This window comes from Emys orbicularis, chromosome 16 (assembly GCF_028017835.1).
Source record: "Emys orbicularis isolate rEmyOrb1 chromosome 16, rEmyOrb1.hap1, whole genome shotgun sequence".
Taxonomy (NCBI): Eukaryota; Metazoa; Chordata; order Testudines; family Emydidae; genus Emys; species Emys orbicularis.
This window is the reverse complement of record NC_088698.1, coordinates 22,062,496-22,081,825: the sequence shown is the minus strand read 5'-3', so window position 1 is coordinate 22,081,825 and position 19,330 is coordinate 22,062,496. Positions and strand designations below refer to the sequence as shown.

The window sequence follows — 19,330 nt, the reverse complement described above, 5'->3', positions numbered from 1 at the left end:
TCTGGACAAGTCCTAAGTGCCTTGTCCTACCTCATACAGGGAAGTCTGTGGTAGAGACAGGAACTCAACCCACATCTTCTGAGACTCACGCCAATGCTGTAACCACAAGATCAAACTTCCTCTCTTTTGCCACTTTAAATTACATTTAAGGACACATTAAGCAGCTCTTTGTATTTAAACTTGAGATAATAAATAAATAGCATTCTAAATACCTAAGCATAAATACTCACTTTTCTTGCTGTCTTCACAGAACCTTTCCAGGTATATTTATAGCACACCCTTAAAATTAAAATGCCTCCATGTCTGAGCACTCTACGCAGCAAGGGTTAACCCAATGCCCTGTATACAGAAGGGAACAGGGCCTGGAAGAGAAATGTACAAAGCGGGGGCTCACAATTACATAGTGACAGAAGTCCCACTGACTTCAATGGGAACTGGAGTTTTTCTTAAGAAACTGGTTAGTGCTTTTAAGTGAACAAAATGATTTTATTTGCAGTTGTTAAAATGATTATAGTAATTACCAGTAGAATGGATTAGTTCAAAATTGACAGATTAAGGGAGAGTATTTATAATACTTTCCATCTTTCATCCAAGTATCACAAAGTGCTTTACATTCCTTAATGAGTCAAGCCTTACGACACATGTGGAAGGGAGAGGATTATCAATCCCATTTTACATCTTGGGAAACTGAGGCACAGAGTGTGACTTGACCAAAGTGGCAGAAACGAGAGGGGAAACCAGACATTCTCGGTCCCAGTCCTTTATTTTAATTACTAGCCCAGGCTTCCTCTCTATGAAATTGTGGTAAACACAGCACTATAAATGTGACAACATTCTCAAATTAGTATTCAAACCTACCTGGTGGATGTCTGTTGATGAATAGCTGCTCTCTTAGCTATAGAGCAAATGTACGTGTTTTAATTTTTCATTATACCATGTCATGTTATACTAGGTAGCATTAGGGTGAGAGAAAATATATGTACCTATGATCTAGTATAGTCCTTCATATCACATGGTACGGGGAGGGACAATGCACATGCTCAGGAAGATCTGATAAGAACTAACAAAGTCTGCATTCATCTTTCTTTTTAAATAATTACTTATTAAAATTCTCTGCAGACCGATGAACTTTCTTTCTTTGTTTCTTTGCTATTCTTGCTCCTGCGTTGAGATAGGAATTGTATTTTTATAAAAAGATTGAAATTAAGAAGTGCACCAGTCATGGAATCTGGAGCTGAAGTTTCAATGCGCACAAGAGAATTTGGATGCAGGGTTCTGGCTCAGGTCCATCCTAGGGACAGACTGAAACATGGAGGTCAAATGCTGATTCAGAGCTGAACTTTCAGATCTAGGCTTCTGATTTGGTCCCTTCTCTAACAGAAAAGTTTTTACTAGTTTTGTCCTAATTTCTTTATGTCTCTGAATCCTGTGTTGCAGTGATATTTCATGACTTCTTATAGTTTAGATGCCCTTAGGGCAGGGGTAGTCAATAGGTGGGCTGCAGGCCCAGTCGGCTCGCCAGATGTTTTTGAACAACTCTGAAATCTTTTTATTTACTATGGTCATCATCATTATTTTTTGTTTTCTCTGATGTCTAGACCCTGACTATACTTTGACCAAGAAATGTGAACTTTGATCAAAAATAATTGACTACCCCTGCCTTATGGTATCGCAACACATATTCCTATGCTACCTAACTTATGCTACTCTTTATTTCTCACAGCACATCTGTAATTCATTGGGCATGATTGTCCTCTTACACTGGGGTAACTCCAGGATATTCCATGGAGTTATTCTGACTTACACTGGTGTACGTGAGAGAGGAATCAGTGCATGTGTCATGGCGTCTATCATTCCTGGTGACACTCCTGTCCATAAATGGAAGCTATAGAGGGAGCAATATCATGTGACTCCAAAGCTGAAAAACTAAAGGGAAAATAGGGTTGGAAAGAGAATCCACATAAAACAAGAAAAAGCATCATAGGAGCAAAGTGGAAAAAAAACATGCCCACCCTAGATCACAGAGTAGCTGCCCCTTTGAAGAGGAACTGTCATGCTGAGACAAGAGGCTTGCTCCCATATGAAGTCCATGACAAAACTCCTATTGCTTTTAATAGCAGTAGGATTGGGCCCTAGGTGCTGTGGTGGTAATTCTCTATCTGAAAAAAGAAAAGCTCATGTCATTTGATAGTGCACCAATATATGTACTGTGGTCCGATCCACTCTGGGAATTTCAGCGATCTGTGCCCAGCCAATAGCATAGCTGCATTGTTGCACTCTCCTAAGGTAATGGACACCAGTGCAAACCCCTAGGTGAGATAGGCAGAGCAGTGATTGCACTGGTCCCACTTATCCCTGCTTGAAACCAAATTGAAGTAACAACAGGACTGAATTTGGTCCTTATGTTGAAGGATAGTGGGTGAATTTGCAAGGAAGGAGTAAAAAGTAGCAAATCCAGAGGCCAGCTTGGCATATATGCTTGCATCATCTATGCAGAGTGTACTTATTGCAGTATGGCTGCTCCAGTAGGTGAAAGCACAGAGTGACTGTCTCATGCAGTCCCAATGAACCAAATGCCATTGAATATATTCATGTGCCATGATTACTCACGTCTGGTTAATTCAGAGAGTAAACCTGATTATCATAATATCACCTTTATTCCATATATCTTAAAAGCTACACAAACCTACATTTAATTTAGATCCCACAACACTGGTATGCGGTAGATATTATGCCCATTTTACAGATGGGTAATTTTAAGGCACAGAGAAGTTTTAATGGCTTGCCTGAGATAGCAGAGTGAGTTGGGAGCAAAGCTGGGAATAGAATCCAGCCATCCAGGAGACCTAATTATTAGTGTCCTGCTCTAAGCACTAGACCACATTGTCCACTTCATCTAACAGCACTCCTGCCCCTGCCAATAAGGGTTTAACAACAGTACTAGTCAGATCAAGCAAGCATACCATTTTGCACCCAATCATTTCAGTCACTCAAAGGTAATTGCTGCAAAAGCCAGATCTATGGTCCTTTTCTTATTGCTGTTGTTTATATATTGCTATATGTGTGCTAGGCACTTTTCAGGCAAAAGGGGAAGACATGGTCCCAGCCCTGCAGTGCTTACATTCCAAAGAAGAAATAAATTTCTTTAGATCTAAAGCAGGGGACTGAATGGTACAATGCTATTACTATAATTACTGGGCCAGATCCTCATATGGAGTAAATCAGCACAGCTCCATTGAGGTGAACAGAGCTAAGCTGATTTACAACACGTGAGTATCTGGTCCCATTCACGTTGCCTCCTTATCTCTCTTGGAGAGAATGTAGAGACTTTACAAGGCCAGAAGTACTCTGATTTTTGAGGAAGGTCCTCAAGGAGGAGAGAGTGCAGGCACAGAGGACTGGGTTAGGAAGGGGATGTTCCAGGGATGGAGGATGCGATGGGTTGATTAATCATTGTTATTGCCCATACTCTCTTGATTATGCAGTCTAAATACATGGCCATTGTAATACTGTGTCTTAACATATCAAGCCAGACACATTTAGCAAGACTCATTCTACTCTATATTCTCATACCACGCTCATCTCCATTGTATCTGCACACCTTCCAGTAGGGCACTGCGCAACGTGACAAACATAACATATAATGCTGCTGCATCAAGTGTAATTAAATAAGTTATGAGATGGCTTTTGAAAGGGCATTTCTCTTTGCAGCCCTGTGCTTAACAACAACTGCCCATCGCTGGCGTAATATCAAAACTCAGACACTAAATTAATGTATGGTTACCTCCCAAGGTGTTCTCCCAGTTTTGGCATCACCAACCTTGGATCCATTGTTGTAAGAACGGAGCAAGGTGGCCGATTCTCACACACAGGCCCTGCCCTACGTCCTGTCTGGACCTGCTTATGCAGCATTTACCTGAGCTATATTGGTAAACCTCTTCTGAGGGTACGTCCAGACTACCCGCCGGATCGGCGGGTAGCGATCGATCTATCGGGGATCGATATATCGCGTCTTGTCTAGACACGATATATCGATCCCCAAACGCGCTCCCGTCGACTCCGGAACTCCACCAGGATGAGCGGCGGTAGCGGAGTCAATGGGGGAGCCGCGGCCATCGATCCCGTGCCATGAGGACGGGAGGTAAGTCGAAATAAGATACGTCGACTTCAACTATGCTATTCCCGTAGCTGAAGTTGCGTATCTTCCATCGACCCCCCCCCCCCCCCAGTGTAGACCAGGCCTTAGAGAGAAAAAGTGAATGTTATCTAGTGGTCAAAGCAGGGATGGGAGTAGGATTCCTGGATTCTGTTTCTGGCTCTGCCACAGAATCACTCTGTGACATGGGGCTAGTAAATTGTGTCACAGTTTATCCTCTTTTATCCTTCCTGTAATGGAAGTGCATTTATCTACAGTACCTCACAGGAGTGTGATGAGCCTTAATTAATAAATGTTTGCAAAGCACTGAGTGACAAGTGTAAATTATCCTGATCCATCACCGTCATCGTGGTCACCTATTTAATTCACTTTTAAAAGGCTCATAAAAAGTGTACTGAATCTTATGAGAGAGGCAAAGCGGCAGCTCATAACCAGAACCTTATTTTCTTATATTAAGAAGGTTAATAAAGAAGCAAGAAGGTATTTTGATGTTAGTGGCCTATACAGCAGGAAAGAAAGAAGGTGTATTTGCCTAGTGCAGGTTTCTAAAGTGTTGTTTTTTAAGGGGTTTTTTTCATTGTGCCAGAGTTAAAACTTTCTGAAGAGGCCATGTGAGAGAAAAACAAAAACAAAAAAACAGGCTGGTATTGGTGAAATAAACCTCCCTCGCCAGTCTTCTGAGAAGCACATAGATAACCTTTATTCAAAACTTTTGAAAAGGGTGCTTCTGCTGCCACCTCTGCCTATGCTGTGAAGTACTATACAATATAACATGTCTAATACTTTAAAAAAATCTGTTGGGGGGGGGGAATCCAGATTCGGTACCTCAGGGATCTTCCATCTTCCTTTCCATAGTGAACATACAGCAATCCTTGCACCCGCCACAGCAAGGCAAAGGAATTGGCCTAACCTTCTCTGGCTGGCATTGAGGGCTGTCAGAGGCATGGCCAGGGCAAAAGGGGCATATCAGAATGCCACTGTACCTCAAGTGTCATAACTTAGAGCACTCCGGAGGCTGCTTTAAGTTGTCCCAGGTGCTTAACTGGTCCCAGAGTGGCCCCAGGCTCTGGAATGTGAAAAGATGGTGTGTAAGCCTCCTTCCATCCCCTTTCTTCCCACCTGGGCCCTGTGCTGAGGATTTCAGCCTTGAAATGTGAATATACAGATGAAAACTGGACCCAGGTTTTTTTTGGTTTTTTTTGGAAGGGTGGCGTGATAAAAGACTGTGACACTAATTTTAAAATTATGCACATCAAAAATGTCCTAGTTCCCAGTATATAGGCAGAGATAAAGACTGTGAGACAGTAGCATATATCAGGTATGTTCAAAAGACATTGGGGACCACGTGGGAAGTTCTTGGCTTGACAAAAAAGAATAAGAGGAAACTTTGGAAAAACATCTTATGCACATTCATAAAATTACTACAGAAAATTACCCACTATATATATATATATATACTAGGTATTATGTGAAAATTAAAAAGGATTGATGATTAAATAGTAAAATGGTTCCCCATTAAACTTTATGGGGAAAATATATACTGAGACATTGGAAAGTTGTAGAAGGAACATCTGAGATGGAGTGGACCATAGAAATAGTAGCAGAATAATATATATTTTTTGAAAAGGCATGGCTGAGAAGAGTAGAGCAGTCAGTAAGTTGCAGGAAGGCTTCTGCTAATGTAGTACACCATGAATAAAATTTGAACAATTTATGAAATACAACAGAATCTCCTAATTGAGGGTTACATTTTCAAAGCACCTAAGGGACTTAAGATCCTAAGTCTAATTGACTTTCAGTGGTACTTGGGCCACTAGCTGGGGAGGGCTCTAGGGCCAGGTCTACACTACAGGGATAAGTCGACCTAAGTTACGCAACTGCAGCTACGTGAATAACGTAGCTGGAGTCGATGTACCTTACGTCGACTTATTGCAGTGTCTACACCGGGCTGGGTCGGCAGGAGAAACTCTCCTGTCAACTTACCTTATGCTTCTCGTTCCATTGGAGTACCAGAGTCGACGGGAGAGGGATCGGTGGTCAATTTAGCGGCTCTTCACTAGACCTGCTAAATCAACCCCCGGTGGATCGATCACCGCACGTCGATCCCCCGGTAAGTGGAGACAAGCCCTGAGTTACTATAGAGAATTCTTTCACAGGTGTCGGGTTGTTAGATCTTGTTGAAATATTCAGGGTCCTACTAACCACTGTATTTGGGGATGGGAAGGAATCCCCCCCCAGGTCACACTCACAGAGACTGGGATGGGGGGAGGGGTTCGCCTTCCTCTGCAGCATGGGGCATGGGTCACTTGCAACTTTAAACTAGTGTAATAGTGGATTCTCTGTAACTTGAAGTCTTTAAATCATGATATGAGGACTTCAGTAATTCACTCAGAGGTTATGGGTCTATTACAGAAGTAGGTGGGTGAGGTTCTGTGGCCTGCAATGTGCAGGAGATCAGACTAGATGATCATGATGGTCCCTTTTGGCTTTTAAGCAGGGCCGGCTCCAGCATTTCTGCCGTCCCAAGCAAAAAAAAAAAAAAAAAGCCGCGATCGCGATCGGCGGTGGCAATTGGGAAAAAAAAAAAAAAGCCGCGATTGGCAGCGGCAGTTCAGCGGCAGGTCCTTCGCTCCTAGTGGGAGTGAGGGACCTGCCGCCCCCGAATTGCCGCAGGTGCCGCCCCTCTCCCTTGGCCGCCCCAAGCACCTGCTTGTTAAGCTGGTGCCTGGAGCCGGCCCTGCTTTTAAGTCTATGAGTCTATGAAATAACTCTCTCTTACTGGGCAATGCTAACTCTAAGGTAGTGGAATGTTTAGAAGACCCTGTACCATGGACTGGGTACACAACCTGCTTACAGCTGCTCCAGCAGCTCCTAGCCAGTTGGTGAGGCCCCCTTAAATACACAGAAGTCCAGATATTCATCTGAAAACCCTGCTACAGGGTGTATTGCTCCTGGATCATTCCCACTACCATAACCAGAGTGACATAAGGGGGCTTTAGTGGAATGGAAAATGGACTCCCAAGGCTCCTGACTCTCAGTCCTGTCCTTCGGCAACATCATCATCTCTCCCCTTCTTGGAAAACTGTGAGAAAGTCTGTCTGTGCAGTATTTCTGGCCTGAGAATAAGAAATCCTGGAAACCTCACAAGAAAGTCTCTTCTCAGGACATTTCCTTCTGAATTTTCATACACGCAGGGCTTGGATAAGCTTCGGGTGAACATCTGGACTTCTGTGTACTTATTCACCATGGGCAAAAACCTCTCAGCTTTTGGAGATTCACCCACCAGTAATACCTAGGAGTAGTGGGAATAGCCATCGCTGTCCTCTAGTAAGTATGATAGTATGGTGTAGCAGCAGTAGCAATAATTGTATCTAGTATCATAATTTTATTTCTAAAGGTCCCTCCCTCCTTCCCTACACCAAAGATGCCAAGTTGCTCAAGGCACTGGCTAGGCAATTAAAAGTCAGTCATAATACTAGAGAGAAAGCCAAGGAGAGTGATGCTCAGGAGAGCAGAACACAAGGTCAGCAGGGAGACTATGATGCTGCAAAATTCTAGTGACAGAGAGGGACAGATTCCTCAAGACCATTGTCTGGATATGAAGACTTCCAACAAATCTAGGGGACCTAGAAGAGCCAATATTTGACTTTTTCATGCTGTTCCAATCTCAGGTTAATGACATCCATATTGCACAGATATGGATACGCATTTTGGCCTGCTAAAACCCACTAGCCCAGGTGTTCATAACCTAGGCCCTAAGCTTGAGACATACTGCAACTCTCATTGGTTTCAGTGGTGGTTGTAGATGCTCTGCAACTCTCGGGGTCCAGCCTTGAAGCTTTAAGTAAAATTTCTTTGACAGCTCACAGAACAGTAGATGTTTCTTACAAATATTCTAACCACCCTTTTCTGCCATCTCCATCTTCACAAACATAGAAGGGGCAGTGAAGACTCCTTGCTGTAATACAGTAGATTTTCTCAATCTCAGATAATAAAATGGTAGTTAATCCTTTCCTCTCCCTTTGCACTGCTCAGGTAACCCACAGGGAATGGAGACCACCCACCGACCCCTGTCTGAGGATGCCCCCCAGGGAGGTGTAGCTTGCTGCTATACCTTCCTCCCTCCAATCCCTGGTACAGGCAAAAAGAGAAGGCCAAATGTGGGGCACTGCAGTGATCCCCAGCCAGTAGATTGTCCCTTGGGATATTTCTGACAGCTGGCACAGGCTCAAACAGTTGAGATAGATATAGAGGGTGTGTGTGTGTGTGTGTGTATGTGTGCGTGTGCAAAAGCTCACTGTGGGGCCATGGGAGGTAGAGCATGAGTTAGAGAAGCCCTGAAGGCAGAGAATCAGGCAGTTGTAAACAGGTGCAGCAGAGAATCTAGCTCCATATGTGTAAAAGTGATAGGTGGGGATGGAGGGTGAGGGTTTGTGGAGGAGGGTAAAGGAGGGGGAAATGATTAGACAGTAAATAATTAACCCTAACTACCCAGTGCAGTTCTTACTAGTCCTTTTTCCTTCACTGTCCTACATCCGACTGTGTCTTTAAGTCACTATATAAAAAGTGCACACAAGAAGAAATGCAAATCAAATATCACTGCACTTGGGTTACAGCGATTTTTTTTTAATATGGTTCATGACAACCTACATGGGACAGACTTTTGCTGCATGAAGAGTTTTGACTTTTTATTTCATTACTGTTTTTTTCTATGAATGAACTTTAAACACAGATGAATATTGAAGAACCAAGTTCGTGTGTGTTTTACTGGGCCTGTCTCTGCTAGGTATAGATTCTGTTTGTGCTCTGGATAGGCATGTACTAATGTGGCCTATATTTTTAAACTGATAATATCCTTGTAATTTGAAAATATTTATATATAAAGATGGCATGTCCTTTTTCTATTTTGTTTTTTGTTTTGTTCTTTGGGGGGGGGATACTGTATCTTTAAATTAGGAGTAGCTGAATAATGAATCTTGAGCAGTGAAAAGGCTAATGTGCTGTGGAAGAGAAGGAGTTTAATCTAATTTAGTTGGAGGGTGTCTGTCTGTGGTGTTGTTTTCTGGACTGTGGGAATAGAGGAGAGAAGCTGCCCCCGTGAATGGTTCCTCCTGAGCCAGAATCAGTGGGGAGTCCCTTAGATGCCACTGATCCGAAGCCAGGCCATGAAAAGGGGATTAAAGAAATGTTCTGATTTGCAATTCACACTAATGCACCCCGTCGAACCTTTGGTAATATTTCAAACCACATTTCAAGGGAAGTGCCCTTAAAATAGCTGGCTAAATTGTATTAGAGCAACACTATACAAACCCCTCATCCATTTATGATGTGGGTTTTATTTTTTGTTTTTTAATCTTTTAACTAGTGTTGTTGTTGGTGTTTGAGTGTAATTAAAACTTAGTGTATAGATATTCAACATTTTCATGGTCTGCAGGGCAGTCCTGCCAATAAGATATATTTTGTTTATTTAAATATCATTTTAAAATAGCTAGAGAAAGTTTGGAATTAGGAAAAAAGAATAAATCAATTTGGTTTGAAAAATAAACATGTGCTGCATGCATTTTATAATAATATAATTCACCACTGGCATGATTAATATCTTGTGTGGAAATTAAACAGGAAAGCTAGACTTTTAGTAATTATTATCAGCATTTATTTTCCATATGTGCTGTTTTTCTTTTAAAGCTACTATTTCCTTTAAGGATATCTTTTATTTTTGTATTTTTTACAGTTAGCTACCAGAATTAAAGTGAGGGCAAATAACAGGCCTTCACTATGTATCAGATATAGAATTTTTAAAAGTACCTTTCTTAATATGAACATGAAATGGGGGAAGGGTTATTGGACAGGACTAATATTCAAACTGATCTTTATTTAAAAAATAAACGTCTCTCCTTAATGCACAATTGACTAGAAATGCTTCATTAAATATGACTTACAGTGGTAGCCACACAATTTTTAAACTTTAGATTCACCAAAAGCAATGCACTTTGTTTTGACACACTATTGTTTTTCTAAAAATTTGTAACGCATTAATTAATTTGTAACTCTCCAAGCCTATCATTTAATTTTTCTTTACTGTTGAAGAGTCAGAGCATTTTATCTCAGAGGGATTATTTGGGTTTTCTTTAATCCCATTTCAGAAAACCTTGCCTAGCATTCTAATTTCCATTGACTTTAATATGTATAGAATAGATGCAACTTTGATTTTTAACATTATCCACATTGAAGTATTTTATTACACTTTCACTACAATAAATTACACAGCATTAAACTTTGCCATGCCATTTTTTTACCCTGTTTATGCTGTATTACACCTACAAAATATTTAGTTATGGTTTAAATTATGACATGCTTCATTAAATATTCAGTTTTAAATTTTTTTGTGCTTGGAATGGAATAGTAGCTGGACTTTGAAGTACATATGATTCTTCTGCATATTTTGGGGTCTGTGTGGATGACGATGGGCAAAAACACATCTTTCCTGTGAGTTGGCACATTATTTTAAATCATGTTTAATTATAAAGTTTCATTAAAAACCTTTTGCTTAAAATTTTAGAGGCCTAATAAGATTTCCATTAATTTAAACATATCACTATTCCCACAACGGCCCAAATGCTTTCTTTTTCCTCTTTCATCCATGGTTAAATATGTAAATAAAATGTCTAAAGTCATTCTTCAAAGAAGACAAAAGAAAAAAGAGCTGAGGGAAAAGACAGCCATAAAATTCCTCCCAATTCTCCATAACATTTGCCAGAGGGGGGCCAGCTCCTAGCCAGGGCCTAGCAGCAGGGGTGCCTGGCTGCTCCATAGAATCACACATCTCAAATCCCACACACAGGAGAAAAAAAATAAAAAATAAAATATCTTTTCAGCTGGAGCCATCAAAAGGCTCTTTTCATTTATTAGTTACAGAGTTATCTTCCAGTTGCTGATTTCTCAGAGCCCTCATTTTTCTAGAATAATGTTCTGTTTCTTAGTTTCTCTGACTCAGGGTGGTTGAATGGGGGCCATTTCTGGATAGCTTTCTTTTAAAAAAAAATATAAACAGAAGTAAATGATCTGAAGAGGGTTGTATTGGCTAACATAATAGCTAGAAAAAACAAGCTGATTTAAAGTAGTGCATAAAACATCAATTAAGAGACATAACTCCTACAAAGAAGGGCTTTTTTTCTTTTTTACATTTTACATTTCACATTTATATTTTCTTTTAGCCGCCAAGAAAATAAGAAAAGAAGTGGCTGTTATCAAGAGCTGTATGAAATAAGGAAACAAACTTTTGTTTTAATTTCTTTTTTCTGTATTATTTCAATATGGATTTTGATGTACAATAAAGTACTTTGTAAAAAAAAAATTCACAGCAAAAAACCATAGTCAAGCTCAACAAAACAAACTGTATCAGAAATGTTCATCTCAAGTGTCATTTCAATTTCTCTTTAGAAAAGGTAGCTTGTCCCTTATGAATACTTTCCCCATTCACTTCCCCACCACCCCCAACCGAGCTCTCTAAAAGAGGATCTAGGGTGCATACAAATACTAAGAAAACAGCTTAGATTAATGAAGAATGGAAATGCTCCACCACACACACACACACACACACACACACACACACACTCTCTCTCTCTCTCAGAGAAAGAGCAATGTAACTAAATAAATAAGGCCTTTTTGTTTGTTTGCTGGTAACACTGCCTGCCTTCATAACAGTTCCCAAATGAATCTAGAAGTGACCCAGGGAAGGATCAACGTGATAAGATACAATAGTTTATCAGTCTGATCTCTTTCAGAGAGAGATTCCTGGATCTACTGGAAAGCCATTAAAGGAAAGTATCCACTGATTTAAAACTTTTTTTTAAATTAAGGACCTTTTATTTCTAGGCAAACATTTGTTAGCATCTTCGGGGTTTCAGAAGCTAACATTAGCCCTGGTTTGTTGCCCTTTCTTGGATCCATTACACCCTTATCACAATCGAGGAAGCCAACAGTTTCCTTTCTAGAGGCTGGTGGGGTATTAACTCTGACCCTGCGGGTTTGTTAGTTTCCAGGAGAATCCGTGTTCATTTCGATAAGAAGCAGGCCCTAATGGAGAGAAACACTGGGTATGTGTGGGTGTGAATGAAGAGATTTTTCTTTCTTCATTAATATGTTTGTCTAAAATTGAACTCAAAACAAAAAGTGAAGCTCACCTTTTAGGATTTGATCATAATGGTCCCTTCTGGCCTTACACAAAATCTATGAATTATACCGTCTTATTCCGTCTGTGTCTAGATCAGTTAGTGAGGGGGAGGGAGGCACATATGAGGAGTATTATATGTATAAACAACTAAGCATTTTATTTTTGGTGACTGTTGTTTTTTTACTTCTCGTTTCATTGACATAATTTCGAGAGGATAGTCTATAAGAGCCCAATCCTGCAGTTCTTACCCAAGGAAATCCATTCAAATCAATGGCAGTTTTGCTGGAATAAGCTCTTCAACTACTATTAGTAGAAAATAATCAAAATGAGCCTAGCAGCTTTACTTTGAAAATAAAAGCAAACCAGTAACTAAAAAAGCCAACGCATTTTAAAATGATCTGCCCTGCCACCCTTTTTTCTCCAAAATCTCACAGAGTCTTGTCTGTATGGATTAAAATCACTTTCCCAAAGGTCTCTCTCTAGTCTTCTCTGATTTTCCTATTTGGGGGAATCTGCTAGTTTCACTTGATGTGCATTCAGATACTGTGAGTTTAAAATAGAGAGAGAGAGAGAATTATCCTCCTGACTCCGGTGTTCACTTTTAGGAATTCGACACAATCAAAGCAGAAATTTTGTAAGCAGATGAGATTCTACTGCAATGCAACCGGCTTTTATGACCCTGTCAGCCAAGAGTTTATGGCACTTGCCATAAAATGCATCCTCCCTCCCCACATCCTCCCTTCTAAAGCATTCCCCCACCGCTCCTACCCCCTCCCAAGAAGGAAAGTCAAGGAGGCACCATTTCCAACCCCCTGTCTAGGAGACTAGGAGTCTGAAGCATCCTTAAAACTCGGCTTCCCCGGGCTTCCTTCCTACCTGAATTAGGACGTCGGGGTTAGGTGGTAGGGGTCTAAAGAGAGAGAAAAGATCTTGTTAAACTTTCAAGATCGGGGGGGAGGGGGAAGACAGAGAGTGAGAAACAAATGAGGCTTTTTTTTTATCTGTGGTGATCAAGGGAAACCTGTAGGGGTCCTTAAGGAGGTTTCAAGGCGTTCCGAGTGATTGGAAAGTAATCACCGTGTCAGCTTCACCTTTCTCATGCAAAGTGGGTGTCGTATGCAAGGCGGATCCTGCACAGGGATTTTTTTTTTTTTAATCCTGGGACACAACCACCCCCTAAAAACCAGCTGCAACAGCCCCAGGACTTGCTGCTACTGCGGGGAGAGAGGAGAGACAAGAACCAGTCCTGCCTTGCAAAGCGCCAAAGAACCAAACCGTTGCAAACACAGAAGGGGGGAGGGTGTCAGACCCTCTCCGGTGGCTTAGATATTTTCTCCTCCTTTATCTTTGCAGTTGGATAAGCCACCCCCACCGGGGAGGAAAGTGTGGGAAACGGTGACCCGTCCTAGGGAGCAGGAAGATCCCCTAGAGAGACCGACCCAAAGCCGCCTGGGACATGTGGAAGTTGAAGCAGTGATCACTTGGATTTAACAGCAAGCCACGTTCTGCCTGTGCCCGGAGAAAGGGGGCGCGGGGAGGGGGGAAAGGAAGCTCTCAGAAGTGGAAGCCTTGGGGGAAAAGAAAGTTTCTGGGATCCCCGCAGTAAGTTTTGTGCGTCTATGGATGGGGGTGGCACCAGCGCGGCTGGTTGTTTGCAAACTGCCCCGCCACCCCCGCTTCTCACCTCCCCTGAGTCCCCTCTCTCCCGGCGCCACCGGGGCTGGAAAATGACTAGCCTGGACTTTTGCTGAGAGCTGCCCGGGAGCAGGCGACACGCTCGCCGCAGCTGGCTCATGGCTGGGGGCTCTGCTGACCTTGCTAACGCCGCCGGGGTCTATCCCACGCTGTGAACGTCCCTTGCGAAAGTTGGGGGACGATGCTCTCCGGCGAGGGAGCCGTGGGGCGGCGGAACTGACCCCCCCCCCGCAACCCCAACCTGGTTGGTCTGCGGAAAGGACCCGGGCTCCAACTGCACGCGTGGCTGGGCGTTGTGTTGTGGCTGCAAACATGGGGCCCGCGAGGAGGAACTTCATGCAAACTCTCTGGCTGTTCTTGCGTCTGGTTTGCTTTTGCACTGGGATAAGCTCCATAGACATTGACCGCCCGGGCGATGGGAGATGCCAGCCCATAGAAATCCCCATGTGCAAGGATATAGGCTACAACATGACTAGGATGCCTAACCTGATGGGACATGAGAACCAAAGGGAAGCGGCCATTCAGCTGCATGAGTTTGCCCCCTTGGTGGAGTATGGCTGTCACAGCCACTTGAAATTCTTCCTCTGCTCTCTCTATGCCCCTATGTGCACAGAGCAGGTCTCCACGCCAATCCCAGCCTGTAGGGTTATGTGTGAGCAGGCCAGGCTGAAATGCTCTCCCATCATGGAACAATTCAATTTCAAGTGGCCAGACTCCTTAGACTGCAGCAAATTGCCCAACAAGAATGACCCCAATTACCTATGCATGGAAGCCCCTAACAACGGATCAGATGAGCCACCCAGAGGCTCCAGCATGTTGCCACCCATGTTCAGGCCACAGCGGCCAAGCAATGGTCATGATTTGCAGCAGCACAAGGACAGCTTCAGTAGAGCCACCTGTGAAAATCCCGGCAAGTTCCACCATGTGGAAAAGAGTGCTTCCTGTGCCCCACTCTGCACACCCGGGGTTGATGTTTACTGGAGCAAGGATGACAAACAGTTTGCTGTCATCTGGATTGCCGTCTGGTCCATCCTGTGCTTCTTTTCCAGTGCTTTCACCGTACTCACTTTTCTGATAGATCCCCAGCGCTTCAAGTACCCTGAGAGGCCCATCATCTTCCTGTCTATGTGCTATTGTGTCTATTCAGTGGGATACATTATTCGCCTCTTTTCAGGTGCTGAGAGCATAGCCTGTGACAGAGACAGTGGTCAACTTTACGTTATCCAGGAGGGGCTGGAAAGCACTGGATGCACCATTGTGTTCCTGGTCCTATATTATTTTGGTATGGCAAGCTCATTGTGGTGGGTAATTTTGACTTTAACTTGGTTTCTGGCTGCTGGGAAGAAATGGGGGCACGAAGCAATTGAAGCAAACAGCAGCTACTTTCATTTGGCAGCATGGGCCATTCCAGCTGTGAAGACCATAATGATCTTAGTTATGAGACGGGTAGCTGGAGATGAACTGACAGGATTGTGCTATGTTGGCAGCATGGATGTGAATGCCTTGACTGGGTTTGTACTCATTCCTTTAGCTTGTTATCTAATCATAGGCACTTCTTTTATTCTGTCTGGTTTTGTGGCCCTCTTCCATATCAGGAGGGTGATGAAAACAGGTGGAGAAAACACAGACAAGTTGGAGAAACTTATGGTCAGGATTGGTGTCTTCTCAGTCTTATATACAGTGCCTGCTACATGTGTAATAGCTTGCTACTTTTATGAAAGACTTAACATGGATTACTGGAAAATTGTGGCAATGCAATATAAATGCAAGATGAACAATCAGACTAAACATTTGGACTGCATGATGAATAACTCCATTCCTGCAGTAGAAATTTTCATGGTGAAAATTTTTATGTTGTTGGTTGTGGGCATTACTAGTGGTATGTGGATCTGGACTTCCAAGACTCTTCAATCCTGGCAAAATGTTTGCAGTCAGAGATTAAAGAAGAGAAGTAGGAGAAAACCTGCAAGTGTTGTTACAAACAGTGGAATCTACAAAAAAACTCAACATCCACAGAAAACTCACCATGCAAAATATGAATCAGCATTACAGCCACCCACTTGTGTATGAACAGGATGTATAGAAAACTGTATCTCAGTTTGTAGAGACTTATACATGCTCACGGTAGCAGTCAGAAGTAAAAATTTTAAAAGGTGCTTTTTGTCAGAGAACGGTATAGTAAATCAAGGCAAAAATGTATGACATTGAAATTCAGGACCTGTTGATAAACTGAAGGTAAATGTACTTAGGAAAAGGTTTTCAGTGAAAGGAATATTGTCAATTAAAGCAGCCTCTTCTGTTACTAATTTGTAGTAAGATATTTCATCCAGCCCTCTGATAAAAAAACTGTGTGTAATCTTTATATGTAGCAGAGCTGGAGTTCCTACAGATTTCTAAGTAACAAGATATAATCAAGTTTTACGGAGCTATGATTTTTTTTTAAAGAGCCTGACTGAAAATTGTGTCTTTTTTGGGAAACTTAAACAATTCCATAGAGGCCTAAGTGAAAGCAACCTCTGTGCTAACTTAAGAAAAGAGAAATCCTTTACAACACTTCTTCAGCCTAGTGGGTTTGAAGTATCTAAAAATAGGTTCAATCTATAATGCTCACCAATATTCTTTCACTAAAAGAGAAACTTCCTGCATGAGACACAAACTTTGTGAATAAGAATAATGTGCAATACATTTTTTTCTTACCATGACATGAAAAGAGAAACAAGTATTTTGCTGTACATAAAGACAACAAAAGAAATCTCTTAACAAAAGAACTAAGAGGTCTAGTCCTCAGAAACCCTTTAGTGTTACATTTTGTGGCTTTTTAATGGAAATCAAGCCAATGTTATACACGTTTGGACTGATTTGTGCAAAAAAAAAAAAAAGTGTGTGTGGGGTGGGGTCAATTCAAAGAGACCCAAAGGGCTTATTGACTCTTTCTATTGTTAAACAAATTCTCACCATGAATAGATCAAGAAGCACTAGATTTTGCAAAGGCAAGCTTTGTATTGAGTGATGCTCTTTACTTGTGTTGGAAGGGCACAATTATTTGCTGTATATATTTGTAATATACAGTTATTTTTCATGCTCCACTATTTTATAAAAAATAAAATATGTACTTTAGTTTGATAATTTTGTCTGCCCTAAACTTTTCATCATGTGCTTTGTGGTTAATAAACTTTTTTTCCCCAATGATTTATTAAAGGCACATTTTGAATATAGCACGGTGTTTAATATATTATACTTGACACATAAGGACTGCAAGTATAATCAGATTGACCCTAAATATGCAAAAGAAGGAATTGCAAGTTGAAAAAATATAAGTGTTTTAAGTTGAATCTTTCCATGAATCTTTGCAACTGAGAGAACTGAATGGGACGAAGCTTTAAAATAGATATCCAGTGATTTAGTATAATACCATGTTTACTAAGCACAGAGATTACAATAATGATCCTTGGTTAAAACCCTTTTAAAATCTGCAGAGGGCACGGTCAGCATGTTAAATAGAGCTGAATCACTTCAGCACTATTTTATATAATGCAACCTGTACATTGCAATGATTCTTTCCTGGTAATAGTACAGAAAGGTAGTGTATTAATAACCATAAAGAGACTGGGAAAAGATCAGTAGGGGAAAACAGTTCATGAACAGTAAATACAGAGCTTATATAGTAGTTTGGTGTAAACTGTGATGAAGTTACAATTATAAATGCAAATCCCAAAAGTATACAGTGGAGTTTGTGTGAACGTTAAGCCTTTTGTGGAGTTAACCATCAGGCTAGTAGGTGGTGTGATATTAATTCAATTTACCTTCTTGTTGATTCGCTCCTGAGAGCTCTTTTATAAGGACATGCATGTTATAAAGAAGGACCCCGGTAGAACTGGGATCCCCACAACAGTTGCCCCATAATGGCTAGTAGCTTTATAACGAAACTGTATAGGCTGCAGATACGTTTTTCAAGTTTTTGTTGTCATCTGTATAAAATGTTCCCAGCAAGGACTAGAAACTTCAGTTACAGAAATGATGGGTTGATTATTAAATATCTTAATACCTAAAATGCACACAAAGCAGCTTGCAATATAGAATCTCCCCATCTTTGTCAGTAAATATGTTATTCTCTCCCCCCCCCCCCCTTTGTGTCTATGTACCACTGTTTGGAATGAAGCTTTGTAGATGTCTTGGAAGTTAATCCTGTCAGAGCACACCCTGGTGGAGCCAAACTAGGACATTGCTCTAAACACATTTTGTTCTGAAACGACTGAATTAATGCCTTCAGATCTGTATGCATTCTAGTTAAGAACAGTTATGTTAGATCCTAAGGAGGACAAGCGTCCTTAAATAAGAAGCTTCATAATGCCAATTAACATAGAAAGCCCACAAATACTAAGCATTTCCAATACTGGGTCTACATTATAAAAATACTATGTCCTCTTTGGGATAAAGATTAGGAGTGGTTTTAAGTGATAGACATGTATTTAGATAATGTTTTTATGCTACAATCTAAAGTACGTGAGCAGTCAAGATCAACACCACACTTACTGGTTTATGCAATATATGGCAAAGTCCACTGAGTGGTAACACTTAAAAAATAAATTGCTGCTAGTTTCTTTTCATGGTAAACTATAATTGTGGAACAGTAAACAGAATGATCTGCCTTAAAAATGAAGGAAGATGTGATGGAATTCATAGATTCCAAGGCAGAAAGGACCATTGTCTGACCTCCTGCATAATACAGGTCATAGAATGTCCCCAAAATAATTCATAGAGCATATCTTTTAAAAAACCACCCAATCTTGATTTTAAAATTGTCAGTGATGGAGAATCCACCACAACCCTTAGTAAATGGTTCCAGTGGTTAATCACTCTCACTGTTTAAAATTTACACCTTATTTCCATTCAGCTGCAAAAAAGAGTTTAATCAATTATCTTCAGTGTGGGCCCATTAATATTAACAGAGCAGGGACTACAAGTTGTTTTTATAAAGATACCATATATGAGTGCTTAGCTAAATATGTCAATTGTACACTTGCTAACATTAGAGCAAGGCGTTTGAGTATTAACCCCAAGCTTTACTGTTATTAAGTACTGATTTTTTTTTTTAATCTCTGGTATTGGTAAGCAAGCTGGATGTCTCAAATATATTGATGCTGATGGTATCAACTCAGCCCTTAATGTTGTGAAAATATGCCTGAACAGAATGATTGCCTCTTAGGGCATCTCAAGAATGAGTTAGCTTCAACACTGCATCTTTCCCTGTCTTGCATCCTCGAATAGTTCTATCAGGATAGTACTGATGTTGCTACTGAAAGAAG

At 41.2% G+C, this 19,330-nt stretch overlaps 1 protein-coding gene across 1 annotated transcript; it reads left to right on the top strand.

Annotated features, from left to right (window-relative positions):
- Positions 1-14,336: 14,336 nt before the first annotated feature.
- On the top strand, positions 14,337-16,094 carry FZD10 (frizzled class receptor 10). Its single transcript, XM_065417735.1, has one exon. The coding sequence runs from the start codon at positions 14,337-14,339 to the stop codon at positions 16,092-16,094; it is 1,758 nt and encodes a 585-aa protein (XP_065273807.1).
- The last annotated feature ends 3,236 nt before the right edge of the window (positions 16,095-19,330 follow it).